General features: G+C 47.4%; 1 protein-coding gene across 2 annotated transcripts in view; it reads left to right on the plus strand.

Annotated features, from left to right (window-relative positions):
- ARMC1 (armadillo repeat containing 1) overlaps nucleotides 1-18,943 on the plus strand; it is a 103,381-nt gene that overhangs the window by 25,693 nt on the left and 58,745 nt on the right. For both annotated transcript variants that reach the window (XM_075353232.1, XM_075353231.1), the window contains exon 3: nucleotides 17,695-17,786. In XM_075353232.1, coding sequence (XP_075209347.1) covers nucleotides 17,695-17,786 — 92 coding nt within the window. The remainder of the gene's footprint in view (nucleotides 1-17,694; nucleotides 17,787-18,943) is intronic.

Below are 18,943 nucleotides of genomic sequence, written 5' to 3' on the forward strand. Positions count from 1 at the left end.
TGCAGTACTTGGACGGAGCTCAAAAACGCTACATGTTGCGTTTTTGAAACATGTTAAAATAACGCAAAAGGACGGATCCTGCGTCTAACGGACGCAAACGCATGCGAACGGAGGTGGACGCGAGTCCATTGAAAATGCATTGAAAGGAAAACGGATTTGCACAGGATCCGTACTTCCGTTAAAAAACGTTTTCAACGGATGTTAAAAAGACGTAGTGTGAAACCAGCCTTACTTACCCCTGCAGCGTTTCTCCCTGTGTCCCTGCTTCCACTGTGATCAGGCAGAGATCTCAGTCTGCTGTGCCGATCACATGACCGCACTGACAACCAGGAAGTGGAAGAACAGAAGCACGGAGCCAGACAGGAGGGAGCTCAGCGCTGGAGGAGATAAGGAAAGAGGGTTTTATTTTACTTTGGGCAGCAGCCTAGGGGCCATATCTGACACAGGGGGACTTGTGCGATCTATAGGGACCATGGGCAGCACTATGGGGGCGATATCTGACACAGGGGGACTTGTGCGATCTATATAGGGGCCATGGGCAGCACTATGGGGGAGATATCTAACACAGGGGGACTTGTGCCCATTATGGGCCCCGGTGAGCTGCTTCTAACCCCCCAGATGTATGCCCTGCCAATCCCCCCCCGCCGAGCCGCGGGTGCAGGCCCCACAGAGCAGCAGAGTTGTGTGTATTTGTCTGTATGTAGCAGAGTTGTATGTGTTTGTCTGTATGTAGCAGAGTTGTATGTGTTTGTCTGTATGTAGCAGAGTTGTATGTGTTTGTATGTAGCAGAGTTGTATGTGTTTGTCTGTATGTAGCAGAGTTGTGTGTGTTTGTCTGCATGTAGCAGAGTTGTATGTGTTTGTCTGTATGTAGCAGAGTTGTATGTGTTTGTCTGTATGTAGCAGAGTTGTATGTGTTTGTCTGTATGTAGCAGAGTTGTATGTGTTTGTCTGTATGTAGCAGAGTTGTATGTGTTTGTCTGTATGTAGCAGAGTTGTGTGTGTTTGTCTGCATGTAGCAGAGTTGTATGTGTTTGTCTGTATGTAGCAGAGTTGTATGTGTTTGTCTGTATGTAGCAGAGTTGTGTGTGTTTGTCTGTATGTAGCAGAGTTGTATGTGTTTGTCTGTATGTAGCAGAGTTGTATGTGTTTGTCTGTATGTAGCAGAGTTGTATGTGTTTGTCTGTATGTAGCAGAGTTGTATGTGTTTGTCTGTATGTAGCAGAGTTGTATGTGTGTGTTTGTCTGTATGTAGCAGAGTTGTGTGTGTTTGTCTGCATGTAGCAGAGTTGTATGTGTTTGTCTGTATGTAGCAGAGTTGTATGTGTTTGTCTGTATGTAGCAGAGTTGTATGTGTTTGTCTGTATGTAGCAGAGTTGTATGTGTGTGTTTGTCTGTATGTAGCAGAGTTGTATGTGTTTGTCTGTATGTAGCAGAGTTGTGTGTGTTTGTCTGTATGTAGCAGAGTTGTATGTGTTTGTCTGTATGTAGCAGAGTTGTATGTGTTTGTCTGTATGTAGCAGAGTTGTGTGTGTGTGTGTTTGTCTGTTTGTAGCAGAGTTGTGTGTGTTTGTCTGTAGCAGAGTTGTGTGTGTTTGTCTGTTTGTAGCAGAGTTGTGTGTGTTTGTCTGTTTGTAGCAGAGTTGTGTGTGTCTGTTTGTAGCAGAGTTGTGTGTGTTTGTCTGTTTGTAGCAGAGTTGTGTGTGTCTGTTTGTAGCAGAGTTGTGTGTGTTTGTCTGTTTGTAGCAGAGTTGTGTGTGTCTGTTTGTAGCAGAGTGTAGTACCATTGTTTCAGTCCAGTTGTGGCTTTATACAGCAGGGAGGAGCATTCCTTGCTGTACTAAGTGAACATTGGAGCGATTGATCTGTCAATGGCCCTTTAAAAACATATTGTACGGCTCTCGCGGAATTAAAATTAACATGTTGCAATCAAAGCAGACTTTTTTTCATTTGGGAGCGGGGTAGTCTTATACAGTGAGTATATCCCAAATTCTATATTTTTAGGGCAGAAGTTGGGGGTCGTCTTATACGCCCAGTCGTCTTATACGCCGGCATATACGGTACTCCACTGCAGATATGCGTGCCAAAAATCCTATGCTTATTACTGCAGCCGTGTTGTGACTAGGATTTCTCTGAATCTTATTCAAACACTGCAAAGAAAATCTGCATCGTAAATTGTTCGGTGCTGTTGGTTTGGTTTTCATAGTCTGTCACTTTATGCTGCCAATGTCACATCGATTTCACCCTTTACTATACAAAAGCTGAAGTCTGCAGAAAATATGCACAATTTATGCAGGGTATTTAACACCAAGATCCACCAGTGCAGATTCCACTGTGGACGGGTCCTTGGATACATAACCTTGTAAGCTACAGTGCCTTGCAAAAGCATTCAGCCCCCTTGAAATTTTCAACCTTTTCCCACATTTCAGGCTTCAAACATAAAGATTAAAAATTGTAATGTTTTGATGAATAATCATCAAGTGGGACACAATTGTGAAGTTGAATTAAATTTATTGCTTATTTTAAACTTTTGTAAAAAAGAATAAACTGAAAATTGGGGCGTGCAATATTATTCGTCCCCTTTAGGGTACTTTCACACTTGCGTTTATTTCCTTCCGTTACAATCCACCCTTTTGGAAAACAGCGGAATCCGTTAACGGATTCCGCTGTTTCCCATAGACTTGTATGGGTGACGGATTGTACCAAAAGGACCCGCGTTGCTTCCGCTGGGCGACGCTCCGTTGCTTCCACCCAGCGGGAGGAACGCAGCATGTAACGTTATTTTGAGCAGCGGAATCCTCTGGATTCCACTGCGCATGCTCTTTTTTTTTTTTTTTTTTTTAAATCAAACTTTATTTTGGCTCGCGGTGGCCGAATGTTCAGCTGAGCGCCCGGCCGTCGGCAAGCGACAGCGCTCAGCTGAGCCACCGGCATGCCCGGCCGCCGGCAAGTGACAGCGGTCAGCTGAGCGCCCGCCCGCCGGCATGCCCGGGCGCCGGCAAGTGACAGCGCTCAGCTGAGCGCCCGCCCGCCGGCATGCCCGGGCGCCGGCAAGTGACAGCGCTCAGCTGATCACCCGGCGGCCGGCTGCAGGGAGCGCTCAGCTGATCACCCGGCGGCCGGCTGCAGGGAGCGATCAGCTGATCACCCGGCGGCCGGCTGCAGGGAGCGATCAGCTGATCACCCGGCTGCTGGCTGCAGGGAGCGATCAGCTGATCACCCGGCGGCTGGCTACTGGGAGCGATCAGCTGATCACCCGGCGGCCGGCTACTGGGAGCGATCAGCTGATCACCCGGCGGCCGGCTGCAGGGAGCTATCAGCTGATCGTTTACAATAGTCTGCCGCTGGTAAAACTGTAAAAAAAAAAAAAAAAATCAAAACGAATTGCGTTGTTTTGCAGCATCCGTTGCATCCGTTACACAACGCAATGCAACGCATACCGTTCAACGCAAGTGTGAAAGTACCCTTACTTTCAGTGCAGCAAACTCGCTCCAGAAGTTTATTGAGGATCTCTGAATGAGCCAATGTTGTCCTAAATGACTGATGATGATAAATATAAGCCACCTGTGTGTAATCAAGTCTACGTATAAATGGACCTGCTCTGTGTAGTCTCAGTGTTCTGTTTAAAGCACAGAGAGCATCATGAAGACCAAGGAACACAACAGGCAGGTCCGTGATACTGTTGTGGAGAAGTTTAAAGCCGGATTTAGTTACAAAAAGATTTCCACAACTTTAAACATCCCAAGAAGCACGGTGCAAGTGATCATATTGAAATGGAAGGAGTATCATACCACTGCAAAACTATGAAGACCCGGCCGTCCCTCAAAAATTTCATATTAAACAAGGAGAAGATTGATCAGAGATGCAGCCAAGAGGCCCATGATCACTCTGGATGAACTGCAGAGATCTACAGCTGAGGTGGGAGAGTATGTCCATAGAACAGCAATCAGTCGTACACTGCACAGATTATTATTATTATTTTATTATTATTGTTTATTTATAGAGCACCATTGATTCCATGGTGCTGTACATGAGGGGGTTACATACAGAATACATGTACACGTTACAATAGACAGACTAGCACAGGGGGAAGAGGGCCCTGCCCTTGCGGGCTTACATCCTAAAGGATTTTGGGGAGGAGACAGTAGGTGGGGTGTAGGTGGGGCGGCAGCTCCGCACGGTGGTGGGGCGGCAGCTCCGCACGGTGGTGGGGCGGCAGCTCCGCACGGTGGTGGGGCGGCAGCTCCGCACGGTGGTGGGGAGGCAGCTCCGCACGGTGGTGGGGCGGCAGCTCCGCACGGTGGTGGGGCGGCAGCTCCGCACGGGGGTGGGGCGGCAGCGACAGATCTGGCCTTTATGGAAGAGTGGCAAGAAGAAAGCCATTTCTCAAAGATATCCATAAAAAGTGTTGTTTAAAGTTTGCCACAAGCCACATGGGAGACACACCAAACATGTGGAAGAAGGTGCTCTGGTCAGATGAAACCAAAATCAAACTTTTTGGACACAATGCCAAACAATATGTTTGGTGTAAAAGCAACACAGCTCATCACCCTGAACACACCATCCCCACTGTCAAACATAGTCGTGACAGCATCATGGTTTGGGCCTGCTTTTCTTCAGCAGGGACAGGCAAGATGGTTAAAATTGATGGAAAGATGGATGGAGCCAAATACAGGACCATTCTTGAAGAAAACCTGTTGGAGTCTGCAAAAGACCTTAGACTGGGACGGAGATTTGTCTTTAAACAAGACAATGATCCCAAACAAAGCAAAATCTACAATGGAATGGTTCACAAATAAACGTATCCAGGTGTTAGAATGGCCAAGTCACAGTCCAGACCTGAATCCAATCGAAAATCTGTGGAAAGAGCTGAAAACTGCTGTTCACAAACGCTCTCCATCCAACTTCACTCAGCTCCAGCTGTTTGTAAAGGAAGAATGGGCAAGAATTTCAGTCTCTTGATGTTCAAAACTGATAGACACATTCCCCAAGCAACTTGCAGCTGTAATCACAGCAAAAGGTGGCGCTACTAAGTATTAACTTAAAGGGGCCGAATAATATTGCACGCCACAATTTTCATTTTTTTTTATTTTTTTATAAAAGTTTAAAATAGGCAATACATTTCGTTCAACTTCACAATTGTGTCCACTTGTTGTTGATTCTTCACCCTAACATTAGATTTTTTTATCTTGAAGCTTGAAATGTGGGAAAAGGTTGAAGAAAATCAAAGTGGCTCAATACTTTTGCAAGGCACTGTATATAACCATTAACACTATCCTGACTGCTGTGACAGGGAGATGCTCTTATATGTAGCTCAGTCTGACTAAAGTCCTCTCTCATCAGTAGGAGCAAAGGCTGGCGTATACCCAGCCCTGTTATGTAGAAGGGGCTCCAGTTGAGCCTGTTAGCCACTTATTATGTAAGAAATGATTTTTTTCCAATAATTTTGCACCGTTTGGCTTTTACTGACCCCTTGTTACTATTTACATTGCTGTCTGCTGAATGAGTTAACTGAGATTCTGCCCATAAGCTCCTTTTGATAGGGACACTGTAACTCTTAGGCTATGTTCACAAAGTGCGTTTTTGCTGAGGTTTTTTATCTGTAGCAAAACCTCTTTTCTTGGCAGGAAATAACCTGCGTTTTTTTGGCATTTTTCTTTTATTTTGTTTTTGCACTTTCTCATTGCTTTGTATGGGTGAAAAAAACGTTGCAAAAACGCTAAAAGAATTGACATGCTGCTGCTTTCAAAAATGCAGTAAATACCAAGCAGGTTGTCAGTCAGGAAAAAAGGCAAGAATGTGCATGAGATTTCTGGAATGTCATAGGCTTTGCTGGTACAGAAAAGCAGCGTTTTTTTTTTTTTTTTCATACATCCAATAAAAAAAAAAATGCAAAAAAAACCCTGCATAAACTCCCTGTGTGAAGATAGCCTTTTACGTCATTTTCTGTGCTCTTCACTAGAGGAGCAAAAAGCTTTGCACTACCCTGGTCAGACATCCACGTCATTACTCCATGGCAGCCAGACCAAGGCGGTGTGAATTGTCCTGGCCGCCACTCAAATATTAGCCACGTCGTCCCCTCTTAGGGCTGCTAGTTCCCTGCGATCTGATGAGGTCTAGTCATCATAAGAAAGACTTAAGGGTTATCGGCATTTGGGTGCCAGCGAAGAACGCTTTCAGTGCCCTTGTCTGGCTGTCGCCAATTAGTGACAAGGACGCCAGAGCAGAGCAGTGCCAATCTACGTGCTCATCACTGCTCCTATCAAAATGTTTTATAACCACAAAATCCAGCACAACTTTGATGTGGTCATAAATCAGGACACAGGCACTCAATGGGTGTGTGTTCTGTTTGTGAAAAACACGGTTAGAACATGTACGAGAAAAGCGTCTTAATGAGGTTTTAGGCCCTGTGCGCACGCTGCGGTTTTTACCGCAGTTTTGCTGCAGAAAATGTCCATAATCTTGCTGCAGTCCTTCCCCAGCAAAACCTATGGTAAAAAAAAAATGGTGTGCGCATACTGCTGTTTTTTTCACCAACTGGTTTTGCTGCGTTTTCTGCAGCAAAAAAATGTGCATGTCACTTCTTCTTTTCCGCAGGTACCTGCGGTATTTTACCCCATGTAATGTAATCATGAAATACCGCAGGGAATAACACAGGTAGCAAATTACTGTATGTGCGTTTCATTGTTGTTCCTGCGTTATTCCCATGGTATTTTGCATTTTTTCAGGGACATGGTGATCATCACTACCCTACGTTTTGCAAGGAAGTGATGTTGTTAGGACAGAGAGAGTAAACACATACATGACACTCACACACACACACATACATATATAATGCACAGACATAGAAATCAGAAACATTCATATTAAAAAAAAAAAACACAAAACGTGGTCATATTTTTACCCTCCAGCCAAGGTAAACACACAGCGGCGGCCTGGTATTCTCAGGCTGGGGAGGGCAAGGGCCATGGTTATTGCTTCCCCCCGCACCCCAAGAATATCAGCCCGCAGCTGCCCCGAGAATGTTGCATCCAGTATGTGACAGTCCTGGCGAGTTACCGGCTCTTCCTGATTACCGTGAAGCGGTGGCAATCGGAGTAATAAGGAGTTAATGGCAGCCCATAGCTGCCTCTAAGTCCAAGACTGGGAATGGCATCATCTAGGATACGCGTGTATATATATTTATGTGTGAGTGTGTATATGTATATGTATATGTATATATATATAATATATATATATATATATAATATATATTTCATTCATTCACATAACGTGCCCCCCATATTCTAGAAGGTCCAGAATCGCCGCGGGACTTTCACAATGGATTACAGGGACCCCGATTTTTTTTTTTTTTCAATAAATTGGCCAAAAGAGGGAATGTTTTTGGGGAGTGTTTTTTCAAATAAATTTTTTTTTGTTGTCAATTTTTTTTTTTATTAATTAACTGACAGTATGTCTGGTATCAAATAGACGCCGTGACATAACTAATTGCTGGGCTTGATGCCAGGTGACATTACACATCTGGTATCAACCCCATTTATTACCCCGTTTGCCACCGTACCAGGGCGCGGGATGAGTTGGGGCGAAGCGCCAGGATTAGCGCATCTAATGGATGCGCCACTTCTGGGGCGGCTGTGGCCTATTTTTAGGCTGGGAAGAGTCCAATAACCATGGCTCTTCCCACCCTGAGAATACCAGACCCCAGCTGTCAGCTTCACCTTGGCTGGTGATCTAATTTGGGGGGACCCTACGTTTGTTTGTTTTTTTAATTATTTATTCATAAATAATTAAAAAAAACCACAAAACAGCTTGGGGAGCCCTCCAAATTGATCACCAGACAAGATGAAGCTGTCAGCTGTGGTTTGCAGGCTACAGCTGTCTGCTTTACCCTAGCTGGCTATCAAAAATAGGGGGGACCCCACGTCATTTATTTTAATTATTTTTTTGGGCTAAATACAAGGCTAGGCACCCTTTAGTGCCACATGAAAGGCACTAAAGGGCGCCACCTTAGAATATGCAGGGGGTGGTACATTATATTGGTTTGACATCTATCCATTCATCCATTGTAGCATTTTAGGCTGTGCGCCCACAATCGGGGTTTGTAGCGTTTTGGGCGCAGTGTTTTCCCTGCGTCCATAATGCTGCGTTGTGCAGTAGAAGCACAGTGGAAGGATTTTTAGAAATCTCATGCCCACTGTGCTTCTTTTCTCCGCAGTATAAACTGACCTGTGGCGCAGCTTCCCGAGCCTCAGCATGTCAATTTATGCTGCGGAGATGAGTGTCTTCTGCAGGTAGAATAGAGCTAAAGTCCACAGCAGCCTGAACCCAAATCGTGGGCATGGGCAGCTGCGTTCTGCCATGGACAACACTCACATCTCTGCAGGAAGGCTGGCACTGTGTACTAGACGCCGTGTCGCTGGATCATGGCCACATAGCCTAACAGTGAGAAATTTGTTGCTACAGCAACATTTTTGTGAAGTACCTGTGGATTCAAAATGCTTACTATACTCCTGAATAAAATCCTTGAGGGGTCCAGTTTCCAAAATGGAGTCACTTGTGGGGGTTTCTGCTGTATAGGTACCCAAGAGGCCCTGCTAATGTGACATGGTGCGTGCAATTTATTTCAACTTTTCCAAAATTCAAATGGTGCTCCTTCCATTCCAAGCCTTCCCATTAATCCAAACAGAGGTTTTTGGCCACATATGGGGTATCCCTGCGCTCACAAGAAATTGGATAACAACCTGTGGGGTCCACGTTTTGTTGTTGCCTCTTGAAAAAGTGAGAAATGTGATGCTAAAGAAACCTTTTTGTGAAAAAAAATGAAAATTTTCAATATGGCAACCTAAGCTTATCAAATTCTGTGAAGTATTCGTGGATTCAAAATGCTCAATATACACCTAGATAAAAGCCTTGAGGTGTCTTGTTTCCAAAATGGGGTCACTTGTGGGGGACCTCCACTGTTTAGGCACTTTAGGGGCTTTCCAAATGCGACATAGCGTCCACTAATTATTCCAGCCAAATGTTCAGTCAAATGGCACTTTTTCCCTTCCGAGCCCTGCTGTGCACCCAAACAGTTGATTTCCACAACACATAAGGTATCAGCATACTCAGGAGAAATTGCACAATAAATTTTATGCTGCTTTTTTTCCTTTTACTCTTGTTAAAAAAAAAAAGCTATGTGTTTGAAGTAACAATTTTGTGGTAAAAATGTATTTTCTTTGTCGCTCCTAATTGGGAGACCCAGACAATTGGGTGTATAGCTACTGCCTCCGGAGGCCACACAAAGCATTACACTTAAAAGTGTAAGGCCCCTCCCCTTCTGCCTATACACCCCCCGTGGGATCACGGGTTCCTCAGTTTTCAAGCTTTGTGCGAAGGAGGTCAGACATCCACGCATAGCTCCACTGTTTTAGTCAGCAGCAGCTGCTGACTATGTCGGTTGGAAGAAAAGAGAGCCCATACTTGGGCCCCCAGCATGCTCCCTTCTCACCCCACTTTGTGTCGGCGGTGTTTGTTAAGGTTGAGGTACCCATTGCGGGTACAGAGGCTGGAGCCCACATGCTGCATCCTTCCCCATCCCCCTTTGGGCTCTGGGTGAAGTGGGATTTACCGGTCTCCAGGCACAGAGACCGTGCTCCGTCCACAGCCCCTGGGGAATCTGCTGGATATGGAGCGGAGTTTCGTCAGGGACAGGGCCCTGCTACGCCAAGGTACTCTGTGTCCCCGTACAGACCGCGCACACACTGCAGCATTGCTGGGTGTGTTAGTGCGCCGGGGACAATAGCGCTGCTGCGCTTGTGCCACACTTCCACAGCTTGCTAAGGGAGTTAGTGTGTGGGGAACTGCCGCGCCGGCCCCTGCTGACAGTTTTTACTGTGACGCGGCTGGGACTTGTGGTGCGCCGGGGACTTCCGCGCTGGCCGTGCAGATTTGTCGGCCGCGCTTTTTACTAGAGTCCCCGGCTTTTGCGGCCTAGTTCCGTTTCGTTCCCGCCCCCAGGCCTGCCAGTCAGGGGAAGGGCGGGACGCTATACAGAAAGTCAGCGCCGAGGGCTGGAATCTGCTTTACATACTCCAGCCCTCACATTGAGCACAGTGGGACGCCAGTTTCCCGCACTTTGTCTGAGGCACGCCCACGGTCCGCCCCTCTTCACAGAACGCCGGCAGCCATTCCTGATGTGCAGGCTGAGCTGGAAAGGGGAGACAAGTTCTGGGACACCCAGGCACGGTATTCTGGCGACTACACACCCGCTCTTAGCGGGCGGTAAGCGGCACCCTCCGGTGCTGACCCCACTAGTGAAAGTGTTCATTTGTATTTTTATGCATGCATGCTATACATTGCACTAAGTCGCTGGTGATTCTTGGCTATATACCCTCCTGGAGGAGAATATAGCATGTCGTCCGCAAAAAACAGGGGTGCCAAGGCACAGGCTTTCTATGCTGCTTGCACCGCTTGTGCGGCTGTTCTACAGGCAGGTTCCACTGACCCCCATTGTGTGCAGTGTTCGGTCCCTGTGCTCCCTGCTCGGCCAGGGCCTCTGCTGGAGGTGTCCCAGAGAGATCCACCTGTGAATACTGTCCAGGTGACGGGGACAGAGTTTGCAATTTTTGCGGATAGATTATCTGTGACTATGCCTCAGATTCTAGAAACTTTGCAGTCTAGACCAGTAACTCAGACATGGGCGCTGTTGATTCATTGTTCCCTGGCCCCCCTCAGTTGGAACAGCTCCGGGGGTGTCCCACGCTTTCCCAGGGTGATGGCTCTGACACGGACGACAGTCCCAGACAGCCTAAGAGGGCTCGCTATGAGCGGCCCTCTACATCATCTCACTGGTCAGGCTCTCAGCAGGAGGATTCTCTGTGTGATGAGACGGAAATAGCTGATCAGGATTCTGACCCTGAGACCGCTCTCAATCTAGTTACTCCTGATGGTGACGCCATAGTTAACAATCTATCGCGTCCATCAATAAAGTGTTGGATATTTCTCCCCCAGCTCCTCAAGTGGAGGAGTCAGCTTCACAGCAGGAGAAATTCCATTTCAGATTTCCCAAGCGGAAATTAAGTACTTTTCTGGACCATTCTGACTTTAGAGAGTCAGTCCAGAAACACCACGCTTATCCAGATAAGTGTTTCTCCAATCGGCTTAAGGATACACGTTATCCCTTTCCTCCTGACGTGGTCAAGAGCTGGACCCAGTGTCCCAAGGTGGATCCCCCTATCTCCAGGCTTGCGGCTAGATCCATAGTTGCAATGGAGGATGGGGCTGCACTAAAAGATGCCACTGACAGACAGATGGATTTCAACCAGAGCTCCATCTATGAGGCTATCGGCGCGTCGTTTGCTCCTGCATTCGCAGCCGTATGGGCACTCCAAGCTATTTCAGCTGGTCTTGCACAGATTGACACGGTCACACGTACATCTGTTCCGCAGGTGGCACCCTTAACTTCTCAAATGTCTGCATTTGCGTCTTACGCGATTAATGCTGTCCTGGACTCTACGAGCCGTACGGCAGTGGCATCTGCCTACTCCGTGGTTTTACGCAGAGCCTTGTGGTTAAGGGAATGGAAAGCAGATTCTGCTTCCTAAAAATGTTTAACCAGTTTGCCATTTTCGGGTGACCGGCTGTTTGGCGAGCGCTTGGATGAAATCATTAAACAGTCCAAGGGTCAGGATTCATCCTTACCTCAGCCCAGACAAAACAAACCCCAACAGAGGAGGGGACAGTCGGGGTTTCGGTCCTTTCGAGGTTCGGGCAGGTCCCAATTCTCCTCGTCCAAAAGGACTCAAAGGGATCAGAGGAGTTCAGATTCTTGGCGGGCTCAGTCACGCCCAAAAAAGACAGCCGGAAGACCCGCTACCAAGGCGGCTTCCTCATGACTTCCGGCCTCCTCCCTCCGCATCCTCGGTCGGTGGCAGGCTCTCCCGCTTTGGCGACATTTGGCTGCCACAGGTCTGAGACCGTTGGGTGCGAGACATTCTGTCTCACGGGTACAGGATAGAGTTCAGTTCTCGTCCTCCAACTCGATTCTTCAGAACGTCTCCGCCTCCCGACCGAGCCGATGCGCTCCTACAGGCGGTATGCACTCTAAAGGCGGAAGGAGTGGTGATCCCTGTTCCTCTTCAAGAGCAAGGTCACGGTTTTTACTCCAATTTGTTTGTGGTACCAAAAAAGGACGGGTCTTTCCGTCCCGTTCTGGACCTAAAACTTCTCAACATCCACGTGAGAACCAGACGGTTCCGGATGGAATCCCTCCGATCCGTCATCGCCGCAATGTCTCAAGGAGATTTCCTAGCATCAATAGACATCAAGGATGCTTATCTCCACGTACCGATTGCTCCAGAGCATCAGCGTTTTCTACGCTTCGTTATAGGAGACGAACACCTTCAGTTCGTAGCCCTGCCTTTTCGTCTGGCGACAGCCCCACGGGTCTTCACCAAAGTCATGGCAGCTGTAGTTGCAGTCCTACACTCTCAGGGACACTCCGTGATCCCTTACTTAGACGATCTGCTGGTCAAGGCGCCTTCTCAAGAGGCATGCCAACACAGCCTGAACGTGGCGCTGGAGACCCTCCAGGGTTTCGGGTGGATCATCAACTTTCCAAGTCGAATCTAACCCCGACCCAGTCGATAACATATCTTGGCATGGAGTTTCATACTCTCTCAGCGCTAGTGAAGCTTCCGCTTGTCAAATAGCGTCCATTGCAGACAGGGGTGCAATCTCTCCTTCAAGGTCAGTCACACCCCTTGAGACGCCTCATGCACTTCCTAGGGAAGATGGTGGCAGCAATAGAGGCAGTCCCTTTCGCGCAGTTTCATCTGCGTCCACTACAATGGGACATTCTCCGCCAATGGGACGGGAGGTCGACGTCCCTCGACAGCAACGTCTCTCTCTCTCAGGCGGCCAAGGATTCTCTTCGATGGTGGCTGCTTCCCACCTCATTGTCGAAAGGGAAATCCTTCCTACCTCCATCCTGAGCGGTAGTGACGACAGATGCGAGTCTGTCAGGGTGGGGAGCAGTCTTTCTCCACCACAGGGCTCAAGGTATGTGGACTCAGCAAGAGTCCACTCTTCAGATCAACGTTCTGGAGATCAGAGCAGTGTATCTTGCCCTACCAGCCTTCCAGCAGTGGCTGGAAGGCAAGCAGATCCGTATTCAGTCGGACAACTCCACAGCGGTGGCATACATCAACCACCAAGGAGGAACTCGCAGTCGGCAAGCCTTCCAGGAAGTCAGGCGGATTCTGACGTGGGTGGAAGCCACGGCCTCCACCATATCCGCAGTTCACATCCCAGGCATGGACAACTGGGAAGCAGACTTCCTCAGTCGCCAGGGTATGGACGCAGGGGAATGGTCTCTTCACACGGACGTGTTTTAAGAGATCTGTCGCCGCTGGGAGATGCCGGACGTCGACCTAATGGCGTCCCGGCACAACAACAAGGTCCCAGTTTTCATGGCACGGTCTCACGATCACCGAGCTCTGGCGGCAGATGCCTTAGTTCAAGATTGGTCGCAGTTCCGGCTTCCTTATGTGTTTCCACCTCTGGCTCTGTTGCCCAGAGTGCTGCGCAAGATCAGGTCCGACTGCCGCCGCACCATCCTCGTCGCTCCAGACTGGCCAAGGAGGTCGTGGTACCCGGATCTGTGGCACCTCGCGGTAGGCCAACCGTGGGCACTACCAGACCGACCAGACTTGCTGTCTCAAGGGACGTTTTTTCCATCAGAATTCTGCGGCCCTGAACCTGACTGTATGGCCATTGAGTCCTGGATCCTAGCGGGTTCAGGATTGTCTCAAGAGGTCATGGCCACCATGAGACAGGCCTGAGAACCTACCTGCGCCAAGATATACCACAGGACGTGGAAAATATTCTTGTCTTGGTGCTCTGCTCAGGGAGTCTCTCCCTGGCTATTTAGTTTGCCTACTTTTCTTTCCTTCCTGCAATCCGGGTGGGAAAAAGGTTTGTCGCTCAGGCAAGTCTCAGCGCTATCTGTATTTTTTCAGAAGCGCCCAGCACGACTTCCTCAGGTACGCACGTTCCTGCAAGGGGTCTGTCATATCGTCCCTCCTTACAAGCGGCCGTTAGAGCCCTGGGATCGGAACAGGGTTCTAATTGTTCTTCAGAAGCCGCCTTTCGAGCCTATGAGGGATGTTTCCCTTTCTCGCCTTTCACAGAAAGTGGCCTTTCTAGTAGCGGTCACGTCTCTCCGGAGAGTGTCCGAGCTAGCAGCGCTGTCATGCAAATCTCCCTTCCTGGTGATTCACCAGGACAAGGTGGTTTTGCGCCCTATTCCGGAGTTTCTCCCTAAGGTGGTATCCCCGTTTCATCTTAATCAGGATATCTCCTTGCCTTCCTTGTGCCCTCATCCAGTTCATCAATTGAAAAGGATTTGCATTTGTTGGATCTCGTGAGAGCACTCAGGATCTACATTTCCCGCACGGCGCCCCTGCGCCGCTCGGATGCACTCTTTGTCCTTGTCGCTGGTCAGCGCAAAGGGTCGCAAGCTTCCAAATCCACCCTAGCTCGGTGGATCAAGGAACCAATTCTTGAAGCCTACCGTTCTGCTGGGCTTCCGGTTCCCTCAGGGCTGAAGGCCCATTCTACCAGAGCCGTGGGTGCGTCCTGGGCATTACGACACCAGGCTACGGCTCAGCAGGTGTGCCAGGCGGCTACCTGGTCGAGTCTGCACACTTTTACCAAACACTATCAAGTGCATACCTACGTTTCGGCGGACGCCAGCCTATGTAGACAAGTCCTTCAGGCGGCGACGGCCCACCTGTAGGGTAGGGCTGTTTTTACGGTCCTATCACGAGGGGTTATTATACCCACCCAGGGACTGCTTTTGGACGTCCCAATTGTCTGGGTCTCCCAATTAGGAGCGACAAAGAAGAAGGGAATTTTGTTTACTTACCGTAAATTCCTTTTCTTCTAGCTCCAATTGGGAGACCCAGCACCCGCCCTGTTTGCTTAGGGATTTTTGTTTGTTAGGGTACACATGTTGTTCATGTTGAATGGTTTCGGTTCTCCGATGTTCCTTCGGATTGAATTTGTTCTTAAACCAGTTATTGGCTTTCCTCCTTCTTGCTTTGGCACTAAAACTGAGGAACCCGTGATCCCACGGGGGGTGTATAGGCAGAAGGGGAGGGGCCTTACACTTTTAAGTGTAATGCTTTGTGTGGCCTCCGGAGGCAGTAGCTATACACCCAATTGTCTGGGTCTCCCAATTGGAGCTAGAAGAAAAGGAATTTACGGTAAGTAAACAAAATTCCCTTTTTTTATTTTCACAGCTCAACGTTATAAACTTCTGTGAAGCACCTGGGGGTTCAGGGTACTCACCAAACATCTAGATAAATTCCTCGAGGGGTCTATTTTCCAGAATGGGGTCACTTGTGGGGGACCTCCACTGCTTAGGCACCTCAGGGGCTCTCCTAATGCAACATGACGTCCGCAATTGATTCCAGCCAATTTTGCAGTCAAATGGCACTCCTTCCCTTCCAAGACCTGCCGTGTGCCCAAACAGTTGATTTCCACCACATATAAGATATCACCAAACTCAGGAGAAATTGCACAATAAATTTCATGGTGATTTTTTTCCTGTTACCCTTGTGAAAAAAAAAGCTACCTGGTTAAAGTAACAATTTTGTGGTAAAATTTTATTTTTTTATTTTCATGGCTCAACATTATAAACTTCTGTGAAGCACCTGGGGGTTCAGGGTACTCACCAAACATCTAGATAAATTCCTTGAGAGGCCTAGTTTCCAATATGGGGTCACTTGTGGTGGTTTTTTGCTGTTTACGTACCTTAGGGGTCCTCCAAATGTGACATGGTGCCCGCAATCTTTTTCAGCCAAATTTCCTTTACAAAATTCAAATATTGCTCCTTTCGTTCCAAACCCTCCCATTTGTCCATACAAAGGTTTCAGACCACATGTGAGGTATCACCGCGCTCATAAAAAAGTGGGTAACAAAGATTTGGGTCAAATTTTTAAAATTACCTCTTGAAAAAGTGAGAGAATTGATGCTAAAGCAACATTTTTGAGAAAAAAAATGACAATTTTTAATATGACAACGTAACGTTATCAAAATCTGTGAAGTACCTGTGGGTCCAAAATGCTCAGAATACCCCTCGATAGAAGCCTTAAGGGGTCTAGTTTCCAAAATGTGGTCACTTGATGGGGGTTTCTGCTGTTTAGGTACCTTAGGGGATCTGTAAATGCAACATGGTGCCCGCAATCTGTTTCAGCCAACTTTGCTTTCCAAAATTCAAATATTGCTCCTTTCCTTCCAAGCTCTCCCATTTACCCAAACAAAGGTTTCTGACCACATGTGGGGTATCAGCGCGGTCATAAGAAAGTGGGTAACAAAGTGTGAGGTCCAAGTTTTGGTGTTACCTCTTGAAAAAGTAAGAAAATTAGTGCTAAAGCAACATTTTTAGGTAAAATGTTAAATTTTATTTTTTTTCATTCCACATTACTTTAGTTCCTGTGAAGCACCTGAAGGGTTAATACACTTCTTGAATGTGGTTTTGAGTACCTTGAGGGGTGCAGTTTTTAGAATGGTGTCACTTTTGGGTATTTTCTGTCACCTAGGCCTCTCAAAGTCACTTCAAATGGGATGTGGTCCCTAAATAAATGGTTTTGTAAATTTTGTTGAAAAAATGGGAAATTGCTGATGAACTTTGAACCCTTCTAACTTCCTAACCTCAAAAAATGTTGTTTCAAAAATTGCGCTGATCTAAAGTAGACAAGTGGGAAATGTTATTTATTAACTATTTTGTGTGACATAACTCTCCGGTTTATGGACATAAAAATTAAAAGTTTGAAAATTGCAAAATTGTTATTTTTTTTGTCAAACTTCAGATTTTTTTACAAATAAAATAAAAAAAATATCATCCTAAATTTACCTCTAACATGAAGCCCAATATGTCACGAAAAAACAGTCTCAGAATCACCGGGATCCATTGAAGCGTTCCAGAGTTATAACCTTATAAAGTGACACTGGTCTAAATTGCAAAAAATGGCCTGGGCATTAAGTACAAAACTGGCTTCGTCGGGTTAAGCCTGTTATCGTTATCATTAGTGGATCTCAGCAGCATGTCAGCTGTAGTCTGACCCCGCCCCCTTCTATGATTAGCAGCTTCTACCTATGGAAATTTGCACTGACAGCCTGGTGTGGGCATGGATTGCGCTTCCAGCTCTGCTACATGCAAAATCTAAAATCTTTCACTGTGTCAGAACTGCAGCCACTAATCTAAGTGATATATCGTTGAACTCAGGGCCTCTTTGCCTACATTAGCGCTGTAGCCCATCCTGTTCAAGATGACTGGAGTTTTAGTGATCACACCCCACTGATCATAAGTTGCAACAAGGTGCGGATTTGAGATCCAGGCCACTTTGTGCTGCAGGTGTCCTTATGTATTTCATCTCAATGTGGAGGGTGAAATGTCAGCTCCTTGGCACCATTATTGTAATGATATCAAGAACAGGTCTCGCTGATTGAGGTCCACAGTGGAAATGCCAGGTGGGAAAATATCCTAGAGGGTAAAGATGCTGCAAGAACAACACAGTACAGCTCCCACAAATCATTGCATTACTATGTTACTCTGAATTGCTGCGCTTTCTGGATTGTTATTCTACTAGTCTTTTGTTTTTCTTTAATAATTTTACTTTTTTTTTTTTTTTTCCTTTTTAATCTTAGGCTCTCCGATATTTAGCAGAATGCCGCGCCAACCGAGAAAAGATGGGAAGCGAACTGGGAATGATGTTGAGTTTGCAAAACATCATTCAGAAGTAAGTTATCGGAAATATCATGGGATGAGATGTGAGGGGCAGATAGCGCAGCATTTCATAACCACGATAGAAAGACATAAGATCTTCACCTTTTATGTTATTGCAGTTTAGCGCCCTAATAGATCCAGTAGGCTTTGCTGGGACCAGACATGGCAGTGAGTGACACGGCTGGATCTGTATTACGGCTCATACACAGAACATAGATAATATCCCAGTACGCACTGTTACACAATGCAAACTGCTTCATGCTACCCTGACTCTGCCGAGACATGCCTGCTCTTAGACTTTTGTCTCATCAAGACAATAACTAGTGCTGTATGCCACAGAGAAGCCAATGTTTAATAGCTCCAAAGCTCAGTGTCTGTGCCAGAGCAGCGGTCAACCAGTATACAACCCGGCTGTATGGGGAAGTGCAAAATAGGAACCATTATGCACGGGGGGCTTTAGGAAGAATAGTTCCCAACCCAACAATGTGTTGGCTAGCAGATGTCAAAGGTGTATGGCCATCTTAAAGGTGCTATCTTGCGACATATATTTCTTCGGCGCTCCATTGGGAGACCCAGACGATTGGTGTATAGCACTGCCTCCGGAGGCCACACAAAGCAATTACACTAAAAAGTGTAAGGCCCCTCCCCTTCTGGCTATACACCCCCAGTGGGATCACTGGCTCACCAGTTTTCTGCTTTGTGCGAAGGAGGTCAGACATCCACGCATAGCTCCACTGTTTAGTCAGCAGTAGCTGCTGACTATATCGGATGGAAGAAAAGAGGGCCCATATGGGGCCCCCAGCATGCTCCCTTCTTACCCCACTTGTGGTTTGTAAGGTTGAGGTACCCATTGCGGGTACGGAGGCTGGAGCCCACATGCTGTTTTCCTTCCCCATCCCCCTGAGGGGCCCTGAGGAAGTGGGATCTTACCGGCCACCAAGCCCTGAGGCCGGGCTCCATCCACAGACCCATAGAACTTGCTGGATGTGGAGCGGGAGTGCCGTTCAGGGACAAGGCCCTGCAACTTTCAGGTACTCTGTGTCCCCGTATGGCAGGCCACGCACACCCCAGGCTTGCTGGGTGTGCTAGTGCGCCGGGGACTGTAGCGCTGTGCGCTGGGCTTATAGTCCCCGCAGATTACTGGGGGACTTTATGTGTGTGGATCGCCGC

Source organism: Anomaloglossus baeobatrachus, chromosome 6, assembly GCF_048569485.1.
Source record: "Anomaloglossus baeobatrachus isolate aAnoBae1 chromosome 6, aAnoBae1.hap1, whole genome shotgun sequence".
NCBI lineage: Eukaryota > Metazoa > Chordata > Amphibia > Anura > Aromobatidae > Anomaloglossus > Anomaloglossus baeobatrachus.